At 45.5% G+C, this 26774-nt stretch overlaps 1 protein-coding gene across 2 annotated transcripts in view; it reads right to left on the bottom strand.

Moving 5' to 3' along the window:
* Nucleotides 1-712: 712 nt before the first annotated feature.
* nrp1a (neuropilin 1a) overlaps nt 713-26774 on the bottom strand; it is a 61539-nt gene continuing 35477 nt past the window's right edge. Inside the window, exons 8-18 of one of the 2 annotated variants that reach the window (XM_069698039.1) lie at nt 17928-18083; nt 15725-15869; nt 11883-12214; nt 10453-10597; nt 8012-8101; nt 7179-7229; nt 4818-4961; nt 4438-4715; nt 4208-4304; nt 4034-4087; nt 713-3930 (exon numbers count right to left, since the gene is read on the bottom strand). In XM_069698039.1, coding sequence (XP_069554140.1) covers nt 3644-3930; nt 4034-4087; nt 4208-4304; nt 4438-4715; nt 4818-4961; nt 7179-7229; nt 8012-8101; nt 10453-10597; nt 11883-12214; nt 15725-15869; nt 17928-18083 — 1779 coding nt within the window. In that variant the 3' untranslated portion in view covers nt 713-3643. Of the gene's footprint in view, nt 3931-4033; nt 4088-4207; nt 4305-4437; nt 4716-4817; nt 4962-7178; nt 7230-7990; nt 8102-10452; nt 10598-11882; nt 12215-15724; nt 15870-17927; nt 18084-26774 lie in introns of both variants that reach the window. The other variant, XM_069698038.1, reaches the window with a different exon arrangement.

The raw sequence follows: 26774 nt of genomic DNA, 5'->3' as shown, positions 1-26774 counted from the left end.
TTGTTTATGATGATGGGGTCGAAGAATCGCTGTTTATTAAAGATGTGTTCATGTTTGAAGACATTTCTCATCACCAATAGCCACTGATGTTCTGTCCTTTCGTCTCCCATTCTGAACTGGAATGAAAATGAAACTATAAATAAACAAATTATCATCACTGTGCTGAACTGTACTGTGTGTTCAGACTTATTTCCTGTTAATACCCTGCAAGAATAAAACACACACACACACACACACACACACACACACACACACACACACACACACACACACACACACACACACACACACACACACACACACACACACACACACACACACACACACACACACACACACACACACACACACACACATAAAACAAAAACAGTGAAATGAAGACAGTTTGATTTCAACTAATGATAGACCAGCATCAAAAACCAGCTGAGCACTGAATGCAGCTCACATCAGCTTCTCATTAGTGGTCAGTATCCACCCTTTGCTCAATGGCATCATGTTCACCGCCATTTACTACTCCAATAAGGTGGAGATTCATTGGAGACGTCACTGGAGTTGTTTCCATCTGCTCGGAAATCTGGCCATAAATATCCACCTTTCATTACTTATTGTCAGACTGAATGGGCTAATGTTGCTTTTTCTCTGATATCAAATGTACCAAAACAACTCCATTACACTTATACTGATAAATTACCAAATAAATGATCAACCTCCGTCATATGAAGACGCCTTTTTATTGTATCTTTGGAAAGCGATGGCTGTGGGACAGACTAGACAAAATGTTCTTGTTTACACCACTGTCTTGCTGTAATGGTGCTTTCACATTACTTTGATGCAAAAAACAGATGTTGTTTCAAAGAGCTGCTAGCTGGGCTGCTGGTTAACCCTTTACAACAGGGCTGGGATGTACATCTGAGCAGAAACAGGGAGAGAAAAACTGCTGAAGGTTCAAATTTGGGATCACAACACAAATATTCCCTTTTCTTTTTAAGGCCTTTGCTGTTTTATTCATTTTTTTTCCTACAACAGCAAATTACAGAAGCAGTATTGAAAATAAAAGTCTTATTTTCTTGTTCTTGTAAAAAAAAAAAAAAGAATTTGCACAAAATTTGTATGACAGTACAAAACGAAGCGTTAATATGCCATGTAAATGTAGGGGGAGGGACATTACTGTTGAAAAATCTGTTATGCCTTTTTCAATAATGAAAACATCTCAATATTTTTACATTTCAGAATCGTATCACATAATCTGAAACTATATATATAAAAAAGATGAAAGAAAATGAACACGTGTTTTTTGTGTTTTTGACTTTCTTCTGTTTTTTTTGCAAATGAACGCTATAAACACATAAACCTCTTAAATATATTTGTCAGTGCAACATTATTCCTTTTGAGTCCACGCTACAGTATCCTTTTTCTCGAGCTGCTGCAGCTCCGCTCCTCTACGGCTGAAAGCGCAGACGGGACGGTGTCGAGGCTGAGGAGAGTGGGCCGTCCCATCTGAAATGAACAAGCTGAGAATGTGTTCACCACGGCACGACATAGAAAGCACACGGATGTAAAAGAAGTCACCCTTCTCAGGATCAAGTTTTTGATTGTTTGATTGTGGTGCGGAAAACCACTGAGTTCTGGGCCCCACGGGCCTCTTGTGTCCTGATACTGTCAATCTCACACATACTTCAGTCTGATTCTTTTCCCCTTTGAGTGAGGAGTGGTGGGATTGTCCCATCCATCCATCTGCAAACAGGAGTCTCAGTAGAGATTTGAAGAGTTCACATCGTAGTGACATCTGCACTTTTTTTTAAGCTTAAAAAGAGATAGAAAAACAGAGCTCTTCTCTCCAAGTGTCCTGCCATTCCCCCTCATGATTTTCTCTCTGGGGTCTCTGACAGGGCAAAGAAAGCGGTCAGTTCTGTTGTGAGTAGTTAATGAACTTGGTGAGAACCCCCAGCGAACAAGAACAGGGGCGACCATCCTTTGGTAAAGCCACGGAGGGAGGCCGGGTGACCTGATTCAGGTGATGCCATGCGATCCCCCGCTGTACCAGTGTCCCGTCCTAATGACATCAGAGCTGACATCACAACATTATGGCTGCTACACGTGAAACACGTAAAACTCTTTGCGGCCCGGAAGGCCTGAAGCTACACTACAGCATGTGGACAATACAAACTAGGTTCATAATGAGACACAGGTGTCTGGCTAAATTACGGATAGCACCATTTTTCAGTTAGTGTGTTCAACCCTCGGTTAACAGGTTTCTATCACGAGGAGATCAGAAACAAAGTGCATTCAAGCTGCATTGTCCACTTCTTCAGTGAACAATCCACAGTGACATTTGGAGGTGAGGAGATAAGTCTTAGCTAAAGCAAAGCAGTGATAATTGGTGGGTTTCTTTCTTTTTTTGGTATGATGGTGGACATTGAATATGTTTTACCACCTCCCTATTATCCACATGAGCATGTTTGAAGCTCTCTGAAAATATTCTAGTGACCAGTGAAGAGATATGAAGTTATGAGAGGTTAGTTTAATTATTTAAGCAGTTTTTTGTACATGTGTTACCTTTTGATTCATTTGTCCTCCGGTGGTTTTCATGAAGTGGGTGTTTCGATGACACATGGCTTGAATGCACATTGAAATTGCTGTAACATCAGTGTCACACAAATTCTTCAGCTTGCCTGAGCAACGTAATCTAAAATGAGCACTGCACCTTCCACAAAACAGTCAGAAAATTGTATTTACACACACACAAACCCATGAAAAAAGGGATACTGCAGTTTTTTTTCCTTTTTACTTTCTTTAAAAAGGGCAATAAAATATATTAAAACTTATTTACAGTGTGTGGTTTTTTTGGACAGAAAACAAAACCAAAACCAAAACAAAGCGCTGTGATAAATTGTACTCCTGTGTCGCAGGTATTTATAAGGTCATGTGCCCCTGTTTCCTGTCTTTATAACTTAAGCCAAGCACAGTAAAAAAAACAAAAAAAAAAACACCCATATCAACAGAGGAGGCCAAACAAATTGTACTAAAGGCACTGTCAGAACCATACATTGCCATGAATGGGACCCTCACTTTAGAGCGATAGGGGTCAGAGGGGAACGGGTACATGTTTCAGGGTCAAAGATTATGGGCACACTGTATGCCACACTGTGGGGCAAATCTACAGTCTTGCCAGATATGGTTCATTTAGGATTTTTGATACGTCTCTCATAAGTTGAAAAGAAAACAACAGCCATCATGAACTGATAATAAAATAAAAAAAAATTCTTTCTCAGAAAACGATAAATACTTTTAACATTATTAATAAATTGGTCTCAACACCAGCATCCGATTGTAAAAATGAATGAAAATCAAAATAGAAAATTAAAATATCATCTAAATCATCTGTACATATTTTTTTCCTGTATTTTATTTGTACACAGTGTCCCCTACTGGTAGGTTCTTTTTACTGCAGCTCCTGAGAAAAGCGTGGGTCAGTCCAAACCTCCCATTGGTTCCTGAACCTGTCCCTCATCCAAGGAGGTGAGGGGTGTTGGCAGTCCCTTTGAGCCCGCCCCACTCGCAGATACACGAGAGGATATGCCTAGAGACAGTCTTGTGCGAGCTCGGCCAGTCATACAGTCACACGAGTGCGCTCAGTCCCTTCTTACGCCTCTGAGTACGAGCTCTGTACATTGAGTTTGTCTTTCTTTAGCTTGACGCCGTCCACTAACTCAAAGTTATAGTTCTCCAGAGCTGATAAGTTCCTGTCCGACATGCCTCCGTGTGAGCAGGCGCAGTACAAGACCACGCCGCAGATGGCACCCAGGAAGACCCCCAGGGCGGACATGGCGATGATAGTGATGAGGATGGGGTCGAGCGTCTTCAGCATGTTGCCCGCTCCACTGATCTGATTGGTCTCCACAAAGTCCGGATATTCTGTGATTTCCTCAACTGGAGAAAAGAGGCAGAAACAGAGGATGAGAATGAGAAGTGAGGTCTAATGTATACCAAAAGCAAACACTTCCTGAAAGGAGGTAATGAGAAATAAACTTACGGATTCCATTGAAGCTATCCTCCGGAAGCATCGGCTCAGTGGGCACGTCAGGATCTGTGAACAGGAATTCTCATTAAATTCAGCGCTGAAGGAAAATAAGCTGCGGTCAGACCTGTATAGTTCAGACTAAGAACTGAATGCAGGCATTGTAACTATGACCACTAAAAGCCTCACCTTTACAGTCCAACATGCTGAGCCCATTGAGAACCTTAATGTCATCAACAGCAATGTCTCCCCAGCTCTTTTTCTCCACCAGACCTTCGATCACCACCTGGAAAACAAAAACACACGGTGAATTTTCAGCTACCTTTTCTTGAGCGACACAATGGAAAGAGCACAGGTGTGACTTATAGACTGAAAGGTTGTTCTCTTTTCCCCTGAAATTCATGAGAATGTCAATTTACCTGGTAGGGTTTGTTGGTGCGGGGCACGAGGACACGACCTTCCCTCCAGCGGTTGCCTTGGTGACCGCTGACGGTCCACAGCAGAATGTCGGCAGGTCTGTCCGTTGTCTGTTTGCGCTGTTTAATGTGCAGCGTGCCGATGTGCGACCCGAACATGTGATACCAGAAGGACACGCACAGGTCAGAGTCTGGGGAGCTGACCATAGGGCTGACCAGCCGAGCCACCTCAGTCTCTTGGGGACCGGTCGCCAAGGTGTAGATGAAGTTCCCTGATCCACCTGTTGCATAAATAAACTTGTATCACTGACAAACATTGTCAACGGGACTGTTTTACAGCAGGAGGTTGCACATTTTTTGAAAGGGCCCTGCAGGACACTCACCTGTGTGGTCCATGTTGGGTCCAGTGTTGAGGGTCGGGGTGCCGCTGGACTGGATCTGCCACCTGGAACCAGTGTCCTCCGACGTCCAGCTGCAGAAGGACGGATCGTTGGCCCAGCCAAAGTCGCAGGCAAACCACAGAAAAGCTGCAAGTGTGTAGAAGAAAGGTCAGAATCATGTGTCGCAGGAGATCACACTTCATCATCCTCCCTTTTGCAAAAGGAGAAATTGCCAATAACTCCTGGAGTTTACTTGAAAAATGATCGCAGGGCTGGTCATGACATGACTTCAGGCTACACTTTGAGGCTTCCTCCACTTCTGATCAGCTACAAGCACTAGAGGGCAGCAAAGAATTGCAGGACATAACCTTCCAGTGCCACAGTTGGGGGAGGTAAAAGCAGACAACTCAGTAGGGAGAAGCAGATAGAAGGCAAATTATGGCTCTGACATGAAAAAGAGTGAACTGACAGCGTAGACCTCATGCGGGCCTTATATCTCGGCTGTGTTTAATGATCTCCTTTAATGAATGTAGCAGGGTATGTAAAGAGGGGGATAGAGAGAGGGACCCTGAGAACAGGCACAGCACAACGACAGGGACACGAAGACGGAGTCTGGACACGGTGTCCAGTTGAGAAAGAAACATTCATAGCAACCCGCTGAGAGCTAAGGATTTTAATGAGAGCGGGGACTTCAGATTTAAAGACAGCTATGGTAACAGTGCCGGGGCCCCACTCCAACAATGCAATACCCCATGGACACACGTCGCGCCGAAGAAGCCTCCACAGAGGGCCAGAAAAATGTGTGGGAGCGCAGGCTTGAGTGTTTTTCAAATTGGATAAAGAAATACTTCCAAGGAGCACAAGGGAGAGAGATGTTTGGGATGTTAGCCATGGCTTTATACTCCAGCATGAGATGCCTCTAGAGATACACTGAGGCCGCTCTCCAAATGACAGAATATATGAGCCAATATTCCCTTTAATAATGGGAGGGCCTCTATTTATCCATTAAACACAAAGGATGGAATTCCCATGTGGAACCACATTTCAGACTCCAAGCCACGTCTTTTCACATAGAAACCCCATTCCCAATTAAAATGGCTTTGGTTTTTTTTGTTTTGTTCCATTGCTGGGAGGCTTTGACTGAGGCTACCAACAAGTTCTGGATGAGATGAGTAACCACATGACTCACTTGGCCATTTCATAAAAAGAAAAAAGAAACATTTTCTTGCTGAATGCCAAGAGAAACTACATCCTCTGAGATTAGGGTGCATGGCTTCCATACACCCACACACACACAGACACACACACACACACACACACACACACACACACACACACACACACACACACACACACACACACACACACACACACACACACACACACACGCACGCACACACACACACACACACGCACGCACACACACACACACACACACACACACACACACACACACACACACACACACACACACGCACACACACACGCACACACACACACACACACACACACACACACACACACACACACACACACACACACACATATTAGCATGCATGGTTTGAGACTCTTGAAATTTGAAGTCAGACAGGTAAGTGTTAACCCGCAGACACTTGGTTACATTCAAACATAAAAATATGCATATATGCATACACGCATCTACAGCTCGACTCCCATCTGTAATAGCTGATGCCCCGGCAGACTGCAGACAGACCGCGGAGCCAGCTGATTGAGTGAGGGGGACAGGGTAGAGCCTATGGCCCATTAGCCAAGGTCAGACTGGAGCAGAGCCTCTCAGCTGGCTGCTGCCTCATCAACCTGCTATAGGAGACGCTGCTCTGTGTGTTTGTCCGTGCGTGAGGCCCCGAAGCACACCTAATTTCTTCTGGTCATTTGCATTGTGCTTTCCGGTTTTGTGTTGCGTTGTGTTGTGTTGTGTGTGTGTGTGTGTGTGTGTGTGTGTGTGTGTGTGTGTGTGTGTGTGTGTGTGTGTGCGTCAGTGTCGGCCCAATGATTAGTGATTATGCTGAGGAGGCAGCAGCAGAGCACCAGGGCTAATCATCAGCTAGCCTTGCATCACACAACCTCCCTCACCTTGTCAGCAGGAGCCTCTCAGGGTCGTATCATCAGCTTTAATAACAGACACACATCAGAGGAGAGAGGCCGCCTTGAGCTGGCACTCATTAGCTAAGGTATGTTTCTTTATGAATTTATGGAAATGGATTCAAAACAAACCTTGAACAGTTGAATATTTACTCTGTATTTCATCATTGTGGTGCACAATCTTTAAAGACATCCTGTTCAGTGCTCAGTAAGATGTGGGATTGTTGATAGGAAAGAAAAATGTCTAGGTTTTTTGCTCACCTGGGATGGTATCCACTTCAACAGTAGTGGTCTCCGGCATCACAGTACCACCTATCACGACACGGGACATTAGGACAGTTAGCCTCGCCTTGAACACAGTTTTCTTCTTTTTTCAAATAACTGCACTCATGCACTTTATATATCCATGCTGGCTAAATTTAGCTCATCAACACATGCCTCGTCTTTCACTTCATTCTTACAAATACCCTCTGTTGGTATATCTGTCACAAAGCACTTATGTCATGCTCTGAAAACACGCGACTGAGACGGTGCCATGCTCCCCATCGGAGACTGCTGGTGAATGGGGAGTGCAGGCAGCAGCGCAGACTCCGAGAGTTACCGGGTTAGTCGCAAATGAGGCCAAGAGGAGTAGAGAAGCAGGTGAGAGATGAAGCGATACAGAGAGTCAGGGCTTGCTGTTGGTAGTTTGAAAGGCAGGTGTGTGTGGATAGATCTCTGGTGCAGGTGAATGATTGTCTTCAGTGAGTTTTCAGAGGTGGAGGTAAGCAGGGGTTGACTGAAGAGGGAAGGTGGATGCAACAGGTGCAGCTAATTAGAGGAGAATTAGAGCGTGCACGATTGATGGCACGTTAGCTACGGTAACAAAATCCAACTGTTGCAGAGAGTGTTGATGCTGGACAAGAGGTGCCGGCATTGGATCGAGGAGAGCATATTGAGTGTGAGCCATAGCAGAAGGAAGAGGGGGAGAGGTGTGTGTGTGTGTGTGTGTGTGTGTGTGTGTGTGTGTGTGTGTGTGTGTGTGTGTGTGTGTGTGTGGGAGGGGGGCAGTCTCATGAAGGCGATGTTAGCACCTGTCACGTCGTAGTCATCACCTGTGCCGCTGTGGCAGCTCGCCTGGTCGTCGTCACACTCGTCCGACGGAGTGGTACTCGGGACTACAGTGGGAGGAGGGAGAGTAGGAGCTGGAAAGAAGAAGAGAGGCAGCAGACAACAGAGATTAGATTTCAAGTAAAAACATCAAAAATGCACTGTGTGCGCTGGAGGGGAGGAGCTTAATAACTTTGTGATGACATCTTTAAAGCAAACCGTCATTTCCATGTTTTCTTACATTTTTTGGAGAAGGTACGCTAATACAGACTGTTGTCTGTCGTATAGGAATATATTTCTGTTGTTTGGTCCTGTCACTGTCTGATCCTGTTAGTATCGCAAACAATTTCTTCAGAGGAAATCAAAGCAGACGCTTTTGTCCACTTACATTAAGTGCATTAAACGTAACAGTAGATAGAGTAGGTTGTCTCCTTAAACTGTAGGTGAATCCCTCTTAAAACAAGCACCAAACATGGGTTCAGAGAGGTGAAGTAAAAATATTAAGCATTTTTTAAAGAAATGAGAAATAAGGTCTGTTAGCATGGGGTTTACATGTCGTCTGAAATTGTTTGTTTTCAGCCTGGCTTATCGCTAAAACAGAAAAAAAGAAAACAAACAAAGAAACACGGAAATATGCATCTGAATGCGCAGCATGTTCTGCCCACAGTTGGACACTGAGCTTCAATGTCGGCCTGAGCTATTAGCATCCTTCCTTTTATCAAGCTGTGGAGGTGTGGGTGTATAAATGGAGCTGAAGCTACAGCACGCTGCTTATGGACTTGGGCGGCTGAAACTCAAAGACGCAGAAACAGGACTTGGGATTGGCTGTAGGCAGGGCCCCTGGCTGCCGCCGAGTCATTAGGATCATCCTATCCTATCATTAGGAGCCTGCCTCACTTGGATGTGGTCAAGGGCCGAGATCCGCTCCACGCTCCGCTGCAGCACAGCCGTCCTGCGGTATGTGTGCCTTTTCGAGTGTTTACGCTGACTGAGTAATGAACGGGCTTCCCCGAGAGCAGACGCAGGAAAAAGAACGAGGAGAGAGGTGAAGAAGGAGAGGCATAGACTGATAGGGGCAAACTGCCTGAAAAATGTGTACAGAATCAATGTGTATGTGAGCCGATGCTCTCTCTCTCTCTCTCTCTCTCTCTCTCTCTCTCTCTCTCTCTCTCTGCTACATGAAATATGAGGCAGATCAGCTCCTGTCAGATTCAGGGTGGGGAAGGTCAGGGATGGGGTCAGCGCTGCGTCAGGGGAGCCTCTCACAGAAATGAGGATTTAGCCCTCCTGCTACGGGGTACCACGCACACACACACACACACACACACACACACACACACACACACACGCACGCACGCACGCATGCACACACACACACACACACACACACACACACACACACACACACACACACGCTTGTACACACTAGGACAAGCACCTGTGTACGTACTTGCCTGTAACCACATGTTTGGCAAGGTGGTTGCGGTTGCTCTGTGTGCACACGTCTGCGTGAGTTTGTGTGTGTTTGGCATTAACACTGAAAACAAGCATTATCATCTGACTAAAGCTCCCGGTGGGAGTCCATGAGGCTTACAAGAGAATAGGCCTCCCTGAAATCCAATATGTAAATCCACTTAGGGCTAACATGCGCCACACTCTTATATTGCTGAGCTGTTTCTGTGCTACATCAGCTTTGCGAGAGACAGATAAAGAGCTAGAAAAAAATAAGGGTAATTTTAGAGATTGCAAAGTGTGCGCAGTCCTTTGAGACATGCACGGGTTGAGAAGAGTGTGATGGGGGCCAGGGTGCAATAATCCTTGTCGGCCAGGTGGGCTTTCATTTGATCCCCTCTAGAAGTGGCTAGCTATGGGGGCAGCTTTGATGTAACAGGGAGACAACACAACTGTCCCTTGTAGGGATAAAGAGCAGGAGCTGGACAGCTGTGGGCTCAACACAGGGAGCCCTCACGCACGTCTTTAAATAACCAGGACTGTGGCGAAGACATGACGTGCAAGCCGAGTGTCATTATCGAGGTTGATAGATTGCTCACCTGCGAGTCAGGACGTGTCACATGTGAACGCTTGTACGCACAGTCTGAGAATGAACCGAGATGGAGGTTTGCCTTATCAGCTGACTAAGAATGTAAACATGTTGTCAGACGGTGTTTCATGTCAGCACTGGGATTGAAAATGTCATTACTGTGGTTTAAACTGTTACTACAGCAGAAACTGCCAACAGCAAGAAGAAGAAAAAAAAAGGTTTCACCCTGGGTTGCCACCATCGGCAGAAACATTGTTACTGCTGGTAGAGGAATCAGTACAACAGGTAGACATGTCAACCAACATAAATAGAAACGCTATTTGCCTTGAACAGAAAAGATTATTTAGAAAGAGCACTGACAATGCAACATATTTAATGAGAAGTTGTATCAATGTTCCGGTTTACCGTCAATCTCGCAGCCCAGGAGTTCAAGTCGCAGGCCCATCCCGGCAGGAGTGGCCCTCTCCGGGTAAATTCTGACGAAACGGGTCAGCAGGGGCTCCACCGTCCTCAGTTCAGGGGTGTCGTAATTGCTGTTACCTTCAAATATCTGGTCGGGAAAAGGAGAAGAGGCATCAAGAGCAATATTGCTGGTAATGAGGCTGCTGAGTGTTTGACTGATGCAGCTTTCCAAACGCAGACACCCTGAGACGGACCTGATCCTGCCATCTGAAAACCTGAAGTGATAGGAGGGAGGGGGGGGTGCTGGGTAGGTGGAAGGATGATGGGAAAGAAAAGAAGATGACCAGATCTCCCTCATCTCGCAGACATCTAAAGCACAGCTTAGTTGAGTGACGTTGGGGAAAAGACAGCATGACACACACCTCTGTCAGAGGCAACTTTCGTCCGCTTTCTCTCCGCCTCAGATCCTCCGCAAGGGGAAGAATAAATGAGGGAGAAAGATGTGGGGTGCAAGAGAAGCAAGCAAAGAAGGAGATCAAGGATTGATGGAAGAGGATTAATGGGTGTGATCACGTGAAGGAGCCTGGTGAGCCTCTGATGCTGGGAACCTCTTAGACGAGGGGAGAAAGGCAGCTAACTAGGACAGGCGGGATATGGATCCTCCTCACTACCTTCATAAATCAACCATCAGCCCATCCGGATCAGATTTATGCCCTGTCAGGGACACTTGTAATTGGGGACGGGCTGTTGTGGCTCTTCCTGGAGGTGTGTGCGGTAGCGTACGTGAGCATATATGACTTGTTTGTGTGTTAGAGTGGGCATGCATTGGGAAAAGTGTTGGCGTGCATCTTCTGTACGGGCAGATAAATCTTTGGTCGCTTCTCGGTGCTGCATGTTTTTTTTTCCTCTCTTGTTCTCATCTTCCCTCCAACCTGTTTTCCCCTGACTCCCTTCACCCCTCCTTCCTCTCTGGAGAGGTTTCACTATCCTTTGAAAGAGTTGAACGGTGTGCGTCGTGCAGAATACAAAGCAGGAAGAGAGAACTGGGAAAAGGACTTGAGATGCTTATCCTGATGTGATTCAAAGCACTGCTGAAATTGACTCACAATGACTGCCGAATGACTCACAACTGCCAGGCGCAACGCTCTGGTGAAAATTGACTAAATGCGTCATAATCAGAATCAATGTTCTGACGTATCTGAGAGCCATTTTTAGAAGCATGTATTTAAAATGTGTTCCACAATGCGGAAGGTAAAAAGAATCTTTTGGTGATCAAAATCAAACCATGAAGTCCCTTGAAAGAAATGTGCCCACACGAAAGAAATGATGAAGGGGACCAGAACGTAATTCCCCTGTGATTTTAGACATTCTTAAGCATTGCTCAAGGGTATTGTAGCATCTGTTCGACAAAATGCATTGAAAGAAAAACTCACCTTTGGCTTGTTCCCACTGGTATCGAGCACCATCCTGTAGTCGGAGCCGTTGTTGCTGCAGCCGAGGCGGAACTTCTTCATGAAGACCTTGTTTTCACGGTGCTTCCCTCCCTGGATGATCATCCCCTTCACCAGCTTTTCCTCACCAAGATCCACCTGCAGCCACTCGCTGGTGAAGGGCTGTGGCTGGGGCAGCAGGGTCCACCCCGTCCTGCTCGTCAGCAGGCGGGCGTTCTCTGGTACCCAGCTCCGGTCCGTATGGGACGACGCAGTGATCTGGTTGTCGGTGATCAAGCCTGACACCATGCCCAGCATGCCCGAGCATGGGTACTCTGAAAGACAAAAGGGAAAGCAAAAGGTGCTTAGCTTTTTGATACAAACTAATGAAAACCTGCAAAGATGATGGTCAGTAAAAACAGACTTGATCTATATCCAAAGGCTTGATGTTCAATGTGGTTTACCAGGCCACAAGCCTAGTTTGCTGAGTTTGAGGTTCATATAGGGGCAACAGGGATCGTCAAAATCAATTCCCCAAACTCTTCGTGATGTTTCTGTGATCTTTCCCTCTTTTCTCTTTCTCTGTCTCTCTGACTGTAGATCTCATGCATACTAATTCTTCTGCCTGAAGCGGTTGTCTCCAGGCAGCCAATTAAAACCCTCCTCTCGGTTGGTGCTTCCACCTCCTGCATTCTGGGAGCGCTTTTTCTTTTCATCTCCCAACCCCTCCCTCTGTAGACACACATATACTCACACACAAAAACACATTCTCTTTGTGTTTTATCTGCTGCTGCACTCATCTACCTTCTGCTCTACGGCTGTCAACATCTGTGGGACCACATCTTTGAACACCTCGTTGTTTCCTGTCCACACTTCCAAACTTTCTTTTCCTTCTTTTCCTTTGACTTCTCTGATCTTATCCCATCTTAAGTTTTAGCATCATTGGATCCATCTTCCATTTGTTTCCAAAGGGAGATGGCTGTCCTCTAACTTTTCCTTTTTAGTCACATCCCTTTATATTAAGAGCTGGGCAGGGTAACAACTTGTTGCTACAGTTTGGAAACATTTGCAAGCTCGACCTCAATTTTGTTTTAAACCTCCCACATGTTCTTGTCTTTGTAGTTCAGCAAAGAAGGAGGGGCATCCAGTCTTAGGATTGTTAAGTTGTTGAGATCCCGTTTGATGAAAAGTTATTGACTGTACATGAATGGAAACATTACTAGTGGCACTGTCAACAAAAATAGATGCAACCCAACAACCTGATATAACAATAATTACCAAAACAAAAGTAAATGTAATTGGACATTATCATATTGATCTACTCGACTGCCCCGAAGGTAGGAACACAAAATTTGTTTTTGACAATGACCACAATAACCGAAGAGATGAAACTGTGGTTGATATGTGCATGGTGAGTGGTGAAGGGTGCAATTTTCGCCTTTAAAAAGGATATTGTTTATATTACACACTTTAAATTGCCTCTATATGAAAGAATACACAGGTGTTCGTAAAGGTTTCTCCATGTTGTTACTGTAACTAGAAACCTGACACATAACAGCCTGTATTAGGCATAAATCCTCCTGTCTCTCTTGTCCTAACTCCGACACTGACTCAGAGACCTGTGGTGAGCAGGAACATATTTACTATCTGGCTCCCACGGAAGGATAAATCCGGGCATTATTACATCTTCTGTGTCCTTATGAGACAAAGTGTGCGCTGTAGCGCAGCAGGACTCAATAGAATAGCTGCATCTGGGAAAAGTGAGCGAAGACTTGGAGAACAAGGCCTCTTTCAGAATTGTTTCTCTCTCCGGTTATCTGAAGCAGCTCCTATGTGAACCTGTGAGACGGATCTCTGGCCCTGCGTTGCAGAAAAGTCCAGATCGGAGCTCAAGTAACAAACGCTGGCTGTGCGGAAAGCCTCTTGGCTATTTTTCTTTTTCTTTTTCCCCCCAACTTTCTTTCGTCTTTGGCCAAGATGTGTTTGAGAGTGATCAGAGGAGCTAACCTCTGGCAGAGCAAAGCTAAGTCACTGCACACTCAACGCCTTTGAAGTAGGAACATGTAAGAGAAAGATACATGTGTGTGATTGACTGTGTGTGTGTGTGTGTGTGTGTGTGTAGGAGTGATCTGAGTTGAGACAGTTGAGTGAACTCCCCGGATCATCTGGAGCTGTTAATCGACTTCAGCTGCGATCACAGAAGCTGCCGAGATGGCACGCAGTGACACGCCCAGAGGGACAAACACAATGTTTGTGGACTGCAAAGCGCAGAGATGGTGATACATGGGGCACGTCCGGGGTTTTGGGTGGAGCATCAGTGGTTCATCAGAGATATTTATAGACCACGGCATATTTACAAACAACAGGGCGGTGGCTCTGTTTATTAATGAGTAGCTGATGGTATCAGCAGGGCCACGCGACCATGATGGTTTAAAGAAGAACATTATGGAGCTCACGTCCTCTTTTTCTGTGACACCTGACTTATGGTCTTGACATCAAAAACAGAAAGTGGGAAGTTTGAAAAAAAAAAAAAATGCACATTTGAATAGTTTCTATAGTTTATGTCACATTTTGGTGCATCGCTCGGCTGATACAATGGCAGCCCTTTTCAGGAAAAGTTGAGATGCACTTAAAAAGCTCTCCATGCTCTTTTATTTTTCCCCATTAAAGTTCTTGTATCAAGGATTCATAACTCAAATGTAGTGAGTCATCGAGTTTATGTAGCCCTCAAGAGCCTCAGAGTTCCTCTCTTTGACAGCGCTACTAGCCTGCAGTGGAGCTGGCCGTGTCTTCAGAGCACCCAGGGGTGCTGACGTCATGACGGAGGCCCTGTGGTGACTTGGATCCTGTGATGTGTTTACACTCTGCGCAGCGGTCTGGTTGTGTGCCACAAACATACGCCCCAGCTGTAACCCTGCTGTACCCACAGTGCCCTCAGCTATGACATGAACAGCCACGCATATGTAATGCAGAACTGCGTAGCTCCACATAAACACACAAACACAAATATGAGGACGTTTAGCTGGCTACTTCTAATCCTGACCCTAGATTTAATCCAAGGCTTAATGCTGAGCTGACAACACTGACAAGAAAAATGGCTGCTTTCTGTTTTTGTTCTGTCATTGAAAGATATCTAAGTACAGAAGAAACAAAACACACAAGCTAGCACTAATTAGAACTCGATACACGTGTTCAAAATACCACAGAGATGCAGACAGATGTGCTAAAACCATACAAAAAGGAGTCGGGCACACGCACACACCGCACCTTAAAATAACATCGACAAAAAGGCAAAGATGAGAGGAGAGTTTCCAAAATCAAAGGTTGATAATCAAAAGACAGACTGTGGGCTAAAGAGGAGGCTGCGAACAGATCAGTGGGAGGGATGGGACCATATAGAGCCCACCCAGCTCCCTCCGCCTGCCAGCTGTTGGCTCCATTAATGTTGAATGAGGTACATCTAAACACGGGGTAACATAAATAGGTAATCCTCCTTTATGTGCCACTTGTCCATTATGCAGCAGTTTGCTTTAGCCTTACAGGACGACTCGCACAGAAAGCTTCATTTCACACCGATGAGGAGGAGCGAGGTGTTTGTGCGACCGAGGCCTGGATGGGAAATACCAACTGTGTTGCAACAAGAACACAGCTGAACCAACATGGAGTCATGCAGTAGAGTAAAGGCAGTGGCATCAGCTGATTATTATTTTTTAAAGTATTCAGTTTAGACTATAAGCACTATAATATAGATTCATGTACTTTCAGTGGCAGCTGAGAGCAAAGATAGAGATGTGATGCATGTGTGTATGTATGCGGATCAGCAGGGATCTTCAGCAGTAACCAACCTGATATCTTGCAGCCATACACCTCGAAGCGCAGTGCGATGCCTGTTTCCCAGGTAACGGGACGGATCCGGACGTAGCGCGTCAGCGTGGGTTTGGGCAGCATCGTCTTGGCAACGTCTGTTGGGTTGGTGTTGCCTTGGAAAACCTGTGAAGAACAAATTATTGACAGAATTTGTCTAGTTAAGGTACAAAGTGGAAATTTGTCAGAGACCTTGGCTGCATTGAATCCTGAAAGAGACAGTCAATTCAAGGAAAGATTCACATTCCTTTTAGACCAATAAATGTTTAAGATGTTTCGTGTGAATCTGAAAATGAAGAAATAAAACAACAGGAGCTGAGGCATCGATCTTTCTCTGTACTTAGTCAAGGTATTGACAAGAAGCAGCATTGGAAATCTAATGACATATTAAAAGGGTCGACCTTTACTTTTCTTGGTACCACTACTTTTTTACAGGAGACACATTTTTGAAAGTTTTGCTCCCTGATGAACAGTTTCCCTGTCGCTCCTGGAGTTGCCCCTGCGTCTCATCTTGCACCACATGTTGCAGGCCGTGGCCTGCGCCTATGAAACCTGAGGCAGGATGTGTAACACTGACAAGACCAGATTGGCTCAAGATGCCCTTTCTCTGTCCTCGACCTCCAGATCTGGTGTAGGTTTTTACTGCAGTGTCTTGTTAAAAGGTCAATGATGTCACTGTTCTCCCCTGGGGTCAGTCAACAGTTTACTAGCACCATACGAAGAGACCGGCCACCCAGGCCAAACAACTCCCCACAGTCCGTCACACTTCATTCTGGGTAATTGAATCACTGCGGTGACCATGTGACCTCCTGACCTCCCTGACTGAGTAGCTATGGGGCAGAGAAGAATCCAGCTGACAGGAGCAGGATGGACAGATAGATAGAAAGGTAGCTAATCTGGGATGAACTAAAACACCACCAGAGTTGACCCATTAGTCTACACAGCCTGCCTACCTCCTTTTGCCGCTCAGTCCTTGAGCAATACCTGTCAGCCACATCACTAAGGGACCCTGCTACAAAGTCATCCACTCTCTTAAATGCCACGCCAAGTCTCTTCTCCACTCGCTAACAGTAAAGTGGCTTTTTCCCGAGCTGTGCTAAGATGCCAAACTGCAGGCTCAGCATGTAGCAAATGGTGCCCGTCCACACAAAAGCACTTTAGAGTCTGGAAAAACACAGGCCTGGCTCACAACGGCACCTTTAAGCTGCCACTTTACAGAAGGAACTGTGTACTTTGGAGAGACGGTAAGAGAGTCAGGCCCGGGGGCGCAGAACAAACACGCTTGTTTGGATGCTCTGTGGCTGCTGAGAATTTTTTTTGTGTTCCACTCGTCACCTCATACCCCTTTACTGAAAAATGCCTTGTGGTATTTACATGCCACGCAAACATCAGGACTGCCTGACACACACGTCTCCGGACACCCACAGCGGCGGCTGTGTTTGCCACCAGATGGACAAAACCTGGTCTGTTTGACGGGCTGATCGCCGATCGATGGTTACAGCCTGTCACGCTCCGGTCAAGCATGCCATCCTTCGCTTCCTTCCTTTTCTTTTCCCTCTCATCTGGACCTACCTCCACCAGCTGCTCAAAGTTGACAGCCTCTCCCGTTTCCATCTACACTGATCTCCTCTAACTCTTGTTTGTCAAGTCTTTTGTCACCTCCACTTCTTTTACGACGGCTGCCTGACATAAATCAGAGGCAACATTCCTCCCTGAAGTCAGTGCTATATTAGCACTGCAGCTTTTGCTCTAAATACCATCCACTTACACAGATATTACCATACCGATCACAGTGTATAATTGCACGTTGGGAAACAGAGACTCAAGTACATATAGCCGGGTACTTCCCCCTTTGTTGAGCTCAAAGGCAACTCGGAGGAGACCACAATTCAAGTCAGCTGGCTGCTTAACTGAGATGGGATATTCCAAATGCAGTACATGTGCAGGGGTGGTTTTTATGACACAGTCGTTGGTCAGGAGGATGCAAACAACCGTTATTTTGATTCTCGCATTTGTTCCACAAATGTAGAACTAGGGACTGCAAACGTATCTAGAAAGAAAACTTCACGTGTGTGGATAATTCAATTTTTTTCACTGCAAATTAAGTTAGCCTCATAACTAATCCTAAAGGTACAGCATTCCTAGCTGAGATAAAACTTTTATTACACCAATGTTGAGGAATACCTTCTGTTTGGAGCCTTCCTTCAACGTGATCCAGTCCTCTCCATTAGAGCTGACGTCCACTTTGTAGGACTTGACAAAGTAAATCCTCCGGGTCTCCTGGGAAACGGCGCCCTGGGTGCCGATGGCCGAGACGAACCGCAAGAACCCGAGATCCACCTGAGGAGGGCGAAGAGAGAAGAGATGACTGAGAAAAAGCTGCTTAAAAAGAGTCTTTATGTCATCTGTTATAAGAAAATTCCACAGCGGCTGCTGTAAGCTACACTTTCACAATGGTGATTAACTTAGGCAGATCCCTCTGAAATGTAAATCTCTCAGCCTGTTTAAATGTATGAATAACTTCTGTAGAAAAGACTTGTAATGCACAGCCTATATTAATTCCACACTGCAAAGCTGGAGTTAAAATATAGCCCTGCTATCAGAATCACCTCTGGCCATCATCTCATCAGCTGCTACCTGGAATTTAATAAACAGCAATGAAATGATATTCACATTAATGAAAGAGACACAGGATGACAACTTAATTTCCTGAGATGGGCGACAAGAGCTTATTGGATAAAAGTGAGCGTTGAATAGAACAAGGTCTGCAATCACATTATCAAAATCGGCCAGGAGGAAAGCGAGATACAGATTGAATATCAAATATTGTGCCTTTAAAATATGCAGGGCTTTATAAAGTAATCATGAACTGCAGTGCATTACTGAAGGCCTATTATATTTTCACAAGGAGACAGCCAGAGGCGGTGCATGGGGTCAGAGAGGCACATGACCGAGTCTCTTCATGTGTATGTTTGGATGATGTATGTGTGGGTTGATGCAGGGCAGGGACAGAGACTGGTCTGCATCAGACCTGGAAAAGGAGCCCAGCGTCTGTCTGCCAACCATCATGCCCGGTCACAACCAGGACCAACACTGCCAGGAAAGAAGGACCACACACACACACACACACACACACACACACACACACACACACACACACACACACACACACACACACACACACACACACACACACACACACACACACACACACACACACACACACACACACACACACACACACACTTCTGTGTGTCACCCTGGCTGCTGTTTTCTGTGGCAGGACCAGCCTTCAAACTTTGATCGTATTAGTGCTGCTGCCTGACTTCACTGCGATGTTAAGGGTCTGGAGAAGGAGTCAGCTCTTGCTAGTTACGGGGCTCAAATGTAATTTTTCAGCCTCCAGCGATAACTAATGGTCTCCCTCTGACCACTGCGGAGGCTACTTAACCCAGCGTACCATCCCTTCATCCATAACAGAAGAAGAGAGTGGGTGTGGTGTGAACATGAAAAACTTTCAAAGAATCCCAGCCCTTCAGTGTAAAAGCAGCATGCTTAATTTTAACAAGCGTTAACACTCTTCTCTGACAGGCTGAGCTGACGTTAATGAGGAGTAATGGTGTTGCGTGCGGACGCCGCTAAAAACGCGCGAGCGCTGCAGGAAGCGTTGGCGGAACAGGTTTTCAGAGATCATGATGAGACATGAGGCCTTTGATGTTGACGTGAGATGGGCCCAGGCTCTGATGGATGGCGACCAGAGCCTTGAGTAGATTACTGCATCGACTCAGACGAGATCATCGGTATGTGCGTGTGCAAGGGTGTGAAAGAAAGAGTGACAACAGTGAAATGCTTTATGTGAGAGCGAGCGGGTAGACACAGCAGAGTGCACATATTTCAGAAAATCAAAGCCAGGGTTGTCTGCCTCCAAAAGTCTTAGCAGAGCTCCAGCATGTTAAAGCCATCCAGTCAGCTGGCTTTGCCTGCCAACCTTCTATATAGCACCGTGCCACACTTAATGACTCAAAGCAAAGAGCAGGAAAGGAACATCTGCATGCCACAGAGAGCCGGTCATTCCTGCTCCTCGTCTTCTCTTCCAGGAGTAAAAAGACATAAACAGCTGGGAGCAATGAATGAGCTTCAACTGTGCTATTCTCACACTCTCTCCTCGCCACTCAAAGGATTTAGATGGATGGAGACGGACAAAAAAAGACAGTCACGTAGGGAGACAGAATACTTTTGTTCCTGTCAACAGGCTCAAGAGGCTTTTACAGTAAGTCCCAGATTTATTTTGGGTCCACAAATAGAAACAAAATCAAATCCTGCCGGCTTCTGACGGTTCCCATTTAATAACGCAGAAGCTGACTTCCTCTCTGCTGGGTAAATGGCCGTACGCGTGCCAGAGTTGGATGGGGAAAGCATAATGGAAGTATGTACTGTACATTAGCTTTAACATCTGCATTCAAATGGCCGGCTGGACTTCTTTCCGATCTGGACCAATGGCACAGCGGCTTAGTGTAAAGGCTTAACTAAAAATGGTCTAATAGGGAGACTTGGCCTTGGGATGTTTTCTCTGAAAGGATCTCATTAGGTGTAATGGAAAAGAAGAGCCTCTGGGAATGAGCTGAGGAGCGGGGCTAATTGGGAACACTCATGGGTGCTCACACTCAAACAATCTCAGGACATGAGCGCACTGAAATATGGCTGATTTGAAGAGAGTTGGGCCGATCTATGACTTTAATCAATACTATGAGCTGAGGTTTTTTGTAAATTAATGTTTTCATTTAAAGAGCAGTAATATTTTTGAGGGGCTCCCTGCCATTTGATGGGTGCGGTTTAAATTCCCAGTTTTACAAACTTTCATCACCTTATGGTTTGAGAGTTTTAAAGCCCCACAAACCTTAGCGTTGCCAGGGCAAACTGAAACGCTGTAATTTGTTTTGAAAGTTTTTGGAACAAATGTTTAAATTCTATGCAGCTATAGTCCAAAAGAGGCATCGGGGTAAGTTGTCACAGGATGTGATGAGGAGAAATGATGAAAGAGAGCGGGAGTGGTGAAAAGAGGAAAGAGCTCCAGTCCACTGAGAGGAGGATGAAGAGAAGAGTGAAGAGGAGAGAGGGCTGGGAGGGGAAACAAGCCACTGACAGTGATGCCTTGCAAGATGTGAAGGACAGAGGCATGGGGTCTCCAGTGAAGAAGTGCCCAGACTAGATCAATTTCACAGACACGGGCTGATAACAGGGCCTGGGTAATGAGCAAAAGCATGATTTATTAATGGCTGCTTGTTAGAGGCAGAAGAACGAAGCCGAGGCTGCGCTAACAGACCGAGGTTACACGGGTCAGGGAGAGAAGACTAGCTGCCAGGACGCTGGGATGTAAAGCACAGTCCATCCCACACCGCAGAGACCACAGCAAAAACAAACAGGGCCAGATAATGATTACTAGTGGGACTCCTTTTAGCCCGGAGGCAACGGCAGAACTTGCTGACCTATATACATAAACCAATAGCCAACATTTAGAAATGTCCAGAGGATCTTGGGTAAGTTCATCACTCAAAGATGTGAAACTCTTTGTCATCTAGAGCTGAGAAGCTGAATCATGCTCAATAGGTGATGTAATCGCTGAACAGAGAAGTGTGAGTTATGACTCCTAATCTTGCATCTATAGCGAGGCGCTGCATTTTGAGACTTTGCTGATGTAACAGAATGAAGCTTCTCCACATTTTGCCATATTGTTATTGTGTTTGGACTCAAGCCCACCTATAGATGACACCATATATTCCGGGCATGCTGGTGCACAGTAACTCATATCTGGAGGGACACACAACCTGAGCCGTAAACATGCCAGGCAGGGTAAGAAATCACCCGGGCTTCTCCAGATCTTTCCATAAAGCAGTCGCAAGCTGATATGTGGGCAACACTTCAATGTGTCCTTGTCTCCCGGGAGTTTTTTTCCTGCTCCGGCTTGCTCCGAAATATATCTGACTCTGTGTGTTTGTGTGTGTTTTAGGGTGTTTTCTGTCCCACTGTTGTGAGGCAAACTGATGACTCAAAGCTCCTTGTCTCGCAACAGCCAGTGTGCACAGCTCCAGTAGTTTCACAAACTAATGAAACCAGAGAGGCAGAAAAAGAATTAGTCGTGCTCGGGCTTGTAACATCAGCCAGTTAAAGCCTGGTGTGCATACAATTAGATCGACACACTGAAATCCACATAAGGAATGGAGGGTATTTTATGTGTGTGACTTTAAGAGTAAATGATGGGGGATGCCAGGCAGACATATTTACACATTTAAGTCTGTTTGTACAAGTTTAGTTTCAAGATAATTTTCCAATTATCCCTCGATGGCAGAGGCAGCTGTGGGCGTGATCATTAGGTCTATCTATGTTACTCAGTGTGTTGTCTCTGCGCTGTGTGACTCAGATGTGCAGCAAGGCCACAAGATATGTATTCGAGGCTAAAGCCTAGTCAGTGCTGTGTGGGTGCAGCAAAGAGACATGCGGTTTAAAGGGCTGGGAGGGGGAGCGGGAGCGGGAGGGGGAAGGGGGGCGGGGGGCGTTCAAGGAACAGCAAAGGCTCAAAAGCTCTATCTCTCGCTGCTTGATTGGCTTATAATTGAGTTGCCAAGAAGTTGCATGCAGCAATCTGCAGTCTGCGAGAAGAAGAACCAAATACTTCCTCTTTTAAATCCATTTCGCTGCTTCCCCAACGGGGGAGTGGGGTGTGCGCGTGTGTGTGTGTGTGTGTGTGGGGGGGGGGGGGGGTAGCTTCCCATCTGCATGTGTGTGTGGGCTGCTGACTGAATAAGCCAGGCCTTCGAGGAACGACTTTATTCGTTTTTTCCCCTCACCAAAAAAAACAATAAGAGAAATGCTAATGGTGAGTAGGAAGGGAGTGCTCCTCTGTGTTCAAAAGCCAATGAGCAGCTGGTGGACACAGACGGAGGACTCGGTCCAGGAAACAACCTCTGGAAGTGCTTTATGGATCTCAGAGGATGCTCCAGTCACAAGTCATGAAATAGATGCAGAGCCTCAGGTCACCTGTTTCTTCTCAAAATCTGATTATAATCTCCTTCATGTGGTAATAAAAGGGGAAGATATTTTTTCAGCTACTTTAAAACTAAAGAGATGCATTTCTATCCCCAGATGAAGTATTATTAAACCACCTTTCAGCAATCTGTTCACTAATTTCACCTACAGTTACTTTGGTGTTGGTTGGGGAAGCTTTTTAGAAGAGCTCCATTACCTGAAAGTGTCATTAATTCTCCTTTCATGAAAATTGTATTACTCAAATGCTGCAGGAACTATGAGCTCCACTCACGACCCTCCATTTATCACAATACTCACCTGACGGAATTACAGTTTATTTTTAGCACCGCGACACCTCTTTGGTGGCATTAAATTATGTATGTCTACCCATGCGCCCATCATCTGTTTCCCTGACAGAGAGGGATGTATAGGTCAGATGACGGCGATAATAAAATAAAAGGTTGTCTGGTTTGTTGTATATGTGGAGCGCCGCCTGGTTAAAGGTTTCAGTTGCAGCTGTTACAGGAAGCACAACAGACTGGTTTTAAGGTTTATTTCCCGGTGAATCATCTTTAACTCCAGGGTCATTCCCATCCTTGCCGCACACACATGACTAATGCTCTGAGTAATGGTTATGAAACACATTGATGAGGAAGGAAACGAGACCTGAAGGTATGTCACGTCTGGAAGCCGCTTGATGATCCGATGTCAGGATGTACAGCTGCACATGATTGTTTAGTGATGACGACTGACTACAGAGCTCTCAGGAATTTTTTTCCTCTCTAAGAAACTAAAAATGACACTGATTACGGCTGAGCTGATTTTTTTTATTTTTTTTATCTCAGGGTACTTATGCGCCACTGTTTCATTACATCATGCCATCCCTCATGTTTCGATTTCTAGTCCCACTTTTGGGCGACTCTGATCGTGTGCGGGTGTCTATCCTCGCATTGATTTTCCAATTGAGAGCGAGGCCCAGACGCAGCGAGGCACAGACACCATCCATTGTTTCCATTTGTATGGCACGATGATGATCTCACCAGCAGCCGCATGCCAACCTCCGCTCCTCTGCTCTCGCTAGACTTCATCAACTGAGAAGCTGCTGTTAATTACCAGTCCATATTCTAATTACTCATCACTCTGTGCGGTGGTATGAAGTGAGGATGGAGACAGTGGAAATGAAGGGGACATTTCTGCAAATCACTGACCTCAGGTAATTGAAAGCACATCTGGGTGAGAAGGAAACGGGTTCAGCATCTGACCTGAGCTTCTGCATTTTGTCCAAGGAAGTGTGCAATTAGAGCTTGTTTGGTTGGTCAGCTGCTAGAACTCAACTCAGCACTATTTGTCTTATAGATCTGCTTGAGGAAATAACGCTCCAGACGGGTCATGCCTCCCCCCATGACAAGTAATGGTTGACTTTACCTTGAGATTGATATCACGTGCTGGGGATACAGGCGCACATTGTGTCAACAAACACGGATTTACTTCCAGGTTTACTGCTTTCATCTGCCAGAGATGGAAGCATTTCCAGAGGAAAGAGACTCGTTATCTCCTCTTGTGATTAAACAATTTAGGTCATCAGAGGCTGATAAATACATAAATACTGATGAAGCATTGCAGAGATAATGCATCCTGCAAGAAGATTGAAGATAATGGCAGCAGCCATTGAAGCTAAATTATAGATATGGAGATCGAGCTCAAGCTCATAAGGATGAAAAACTCTGATGAACTCTGATGTACTGTATATTGCCATTATGAGATGCTCAATAAAGAGGCTTTCAGGTATTGACAGTTGGGTTCTCTCCAGGACAGTGTAAATTATTCATGTTTTGTGTATGTGAAATCAATGGCAGCTGCCAGACTCAGTCAGAGAGTCAAGCTGCGTTCTGAAACCTATCGTTTTTAACTCTCAGTACATACTGCAGCCACCTTTACAAAGTATTTACTGCTGAAAGCTGTAGGCATATAAAAGTGCGCCTTGAACTTTGACCCTCTCTGTCATATCCATCGTGATTCATAAAAGACAAAATACAAAAGTATATCCTTCCGTGCAGCTGATTGTGGGTCCGAACAGCCAAAGCAGCATGCTGGCCTGCATGCTGCAAAATACAACCGGATGTAGTAGGACATTCTGGTACTTTTGGCATATTACATTTAACATGTATTGGGACGTACTAAATCTTTTTTCTGGCATCCTAAACAGTGTGGTAATATTGATATTGGAACACACAGTCAGACTTTTATTGCATCATTCGGATGCTGTAGTGACTCTTGGTGGGCATCAGATCCTTCCTCCGACATATTTGACAAAGCTGTTCCACACTGTGTCAGCTTCCTGGCAGTTTCCCAAATCACAGTTCCAGAGGAACCGTTATACTATGCATTCCCCTCTGAGACAAATATGGTGCCCAGGTGCAGGTATTTCCTCGCCAGTGTTATGTGAGATCATACAGGACACTGATTGGGAAGTCTGGTGGTGAACCCTCATTTTCTTTTGCTGCAATCTGCTGCAGAGAAGCCCGCTGTTCATACTGCTAAGCTTCAGAGAAAGCCGCGGCTCACACAGGCAGATAATATGCACAAATCTCCCTTTACCTTGATGTAGATCTATAAGCCTGAATTTTCAAGAGGAATGAGGAGAGGAAGGGAAAATGAAGCGGACTGAAAAGGAACAGATCTGAAAGGAAGAATTAAAATGAAGGCCTGTTTTGAGGGATTATTGCTTCTTTCTTTACTCCCTCCTTCAACTGCAAACCCCCTCAAAGGACATGTGTCCATCTCTGTATACACCAAAGGGCTGATTAATGACCTGGCTAACCCAGCACTCAATGCTCAACCACGCCACACCAATCTAATTACCCGGCGAAGAGCGCACAGACCCGAGCATCTTGCCCTCCTTCTCTCCATGCATCAGAATGAGGCGGCATTAAAATGGATGACAAATCTGGATTATGTTCGGCAAAGAAGAAGGAAAGCAGAAATGCCCTGGAATCAAAGGCCGCCTGTCATGAATAATAAAACCGTCTGCCTCAACTGCAGTCAGGGAATGATAATGAAATAAATAATGAATTGATTACTATGCATCTGATTGTGCACTGAGATGATTTATACGTGCCGCGAGGGGGCCTGAGCTTGTTGCAACACCACGGACAGACTTAATGAAAGAGGAATGAAGAATTCTACTCTTTTAATACCACTTGTGATAATTGGACTTCTGCTCAGACTGCTCGGCACAAGTGCATCCTTAGAAAACATAAATTATGTGGTAAGCGCAGACTTGGCTCTTTTCGCTACGTTTGAAATTAGAAATTAGAAGAGTCTCTTTGAGGGTTTTCATCTGATTAGCATTGGAAAATCAGCATGCCCATTAGAGCACATCCCCTTTAAAATCGGCATTTTAGTGCCAAATGAAATCCTCAATATGATCAATACCATAACAGGGAGAGTTTGGACTGGCAGCAAATCATTGTGATCACTTGTAATTTCCGCTGACAAGAATGCAAACCGGGGCAGGGCAGCCGTCAAGTCTGCTCTGTTACACTTAACACACACATCTCACTATGAACAATGGATTTTCCCTTCAGAGAGAAAAATACTTTAATGCAACAGACTGCTGCAGGAAGTGGTAAGAGAGGCGGTTTCTCCTCGATCCACTCAGACACATGCTGCGTTCCTCTGCAGGACAATATGGACCCTGCCAGACCCTCCTACTCACCCAGAAAGCCCAGAACAAACACGGACACGCACGAGCATGGGAGAACGCACATGAACCTGCACGCACACACACTCACACACTGATTAAATTAGTCTGAAGGAGCAGCGGGGGCCCCCAGGACAATATTTTCATTGCAATAATAAAGGAAAAGCTTGCTTATGGCCCTCCCCGAGCAAATATTTGGCTTTGGGTCAGCTCTATTATTCATCCCCTGAGGAATATGCTGGGGCCAAACTTTTCAGCAAAGACTGTAGAGAAAGAGCAGAAAAAGAAAAACAGTCTGGGCATTT

This window comes from Brachyistius frenatus, unplaced genomic scaffold (genome assembly GCF_029030835.1).
Source record: "Brachyistius frenatus isolate BFR_SWC_R1_liver_20210118 unplaced genomic scaffold, ASM2903083v1 Contig_25, whole genome shotgun sequence".
NCBI classification, from domain to species: domain Eukaryota; kingdom Metazoa; phylum Chordata; class Actinopteri; family Embiotocidae; genus Brachyistius; species Brachyistius frenatus.
The sequence above is the reverse complement of the archived record's forward strand: the minus strand, read 5'-3'. Positions and strand labels throughout refer to the sequence as shown.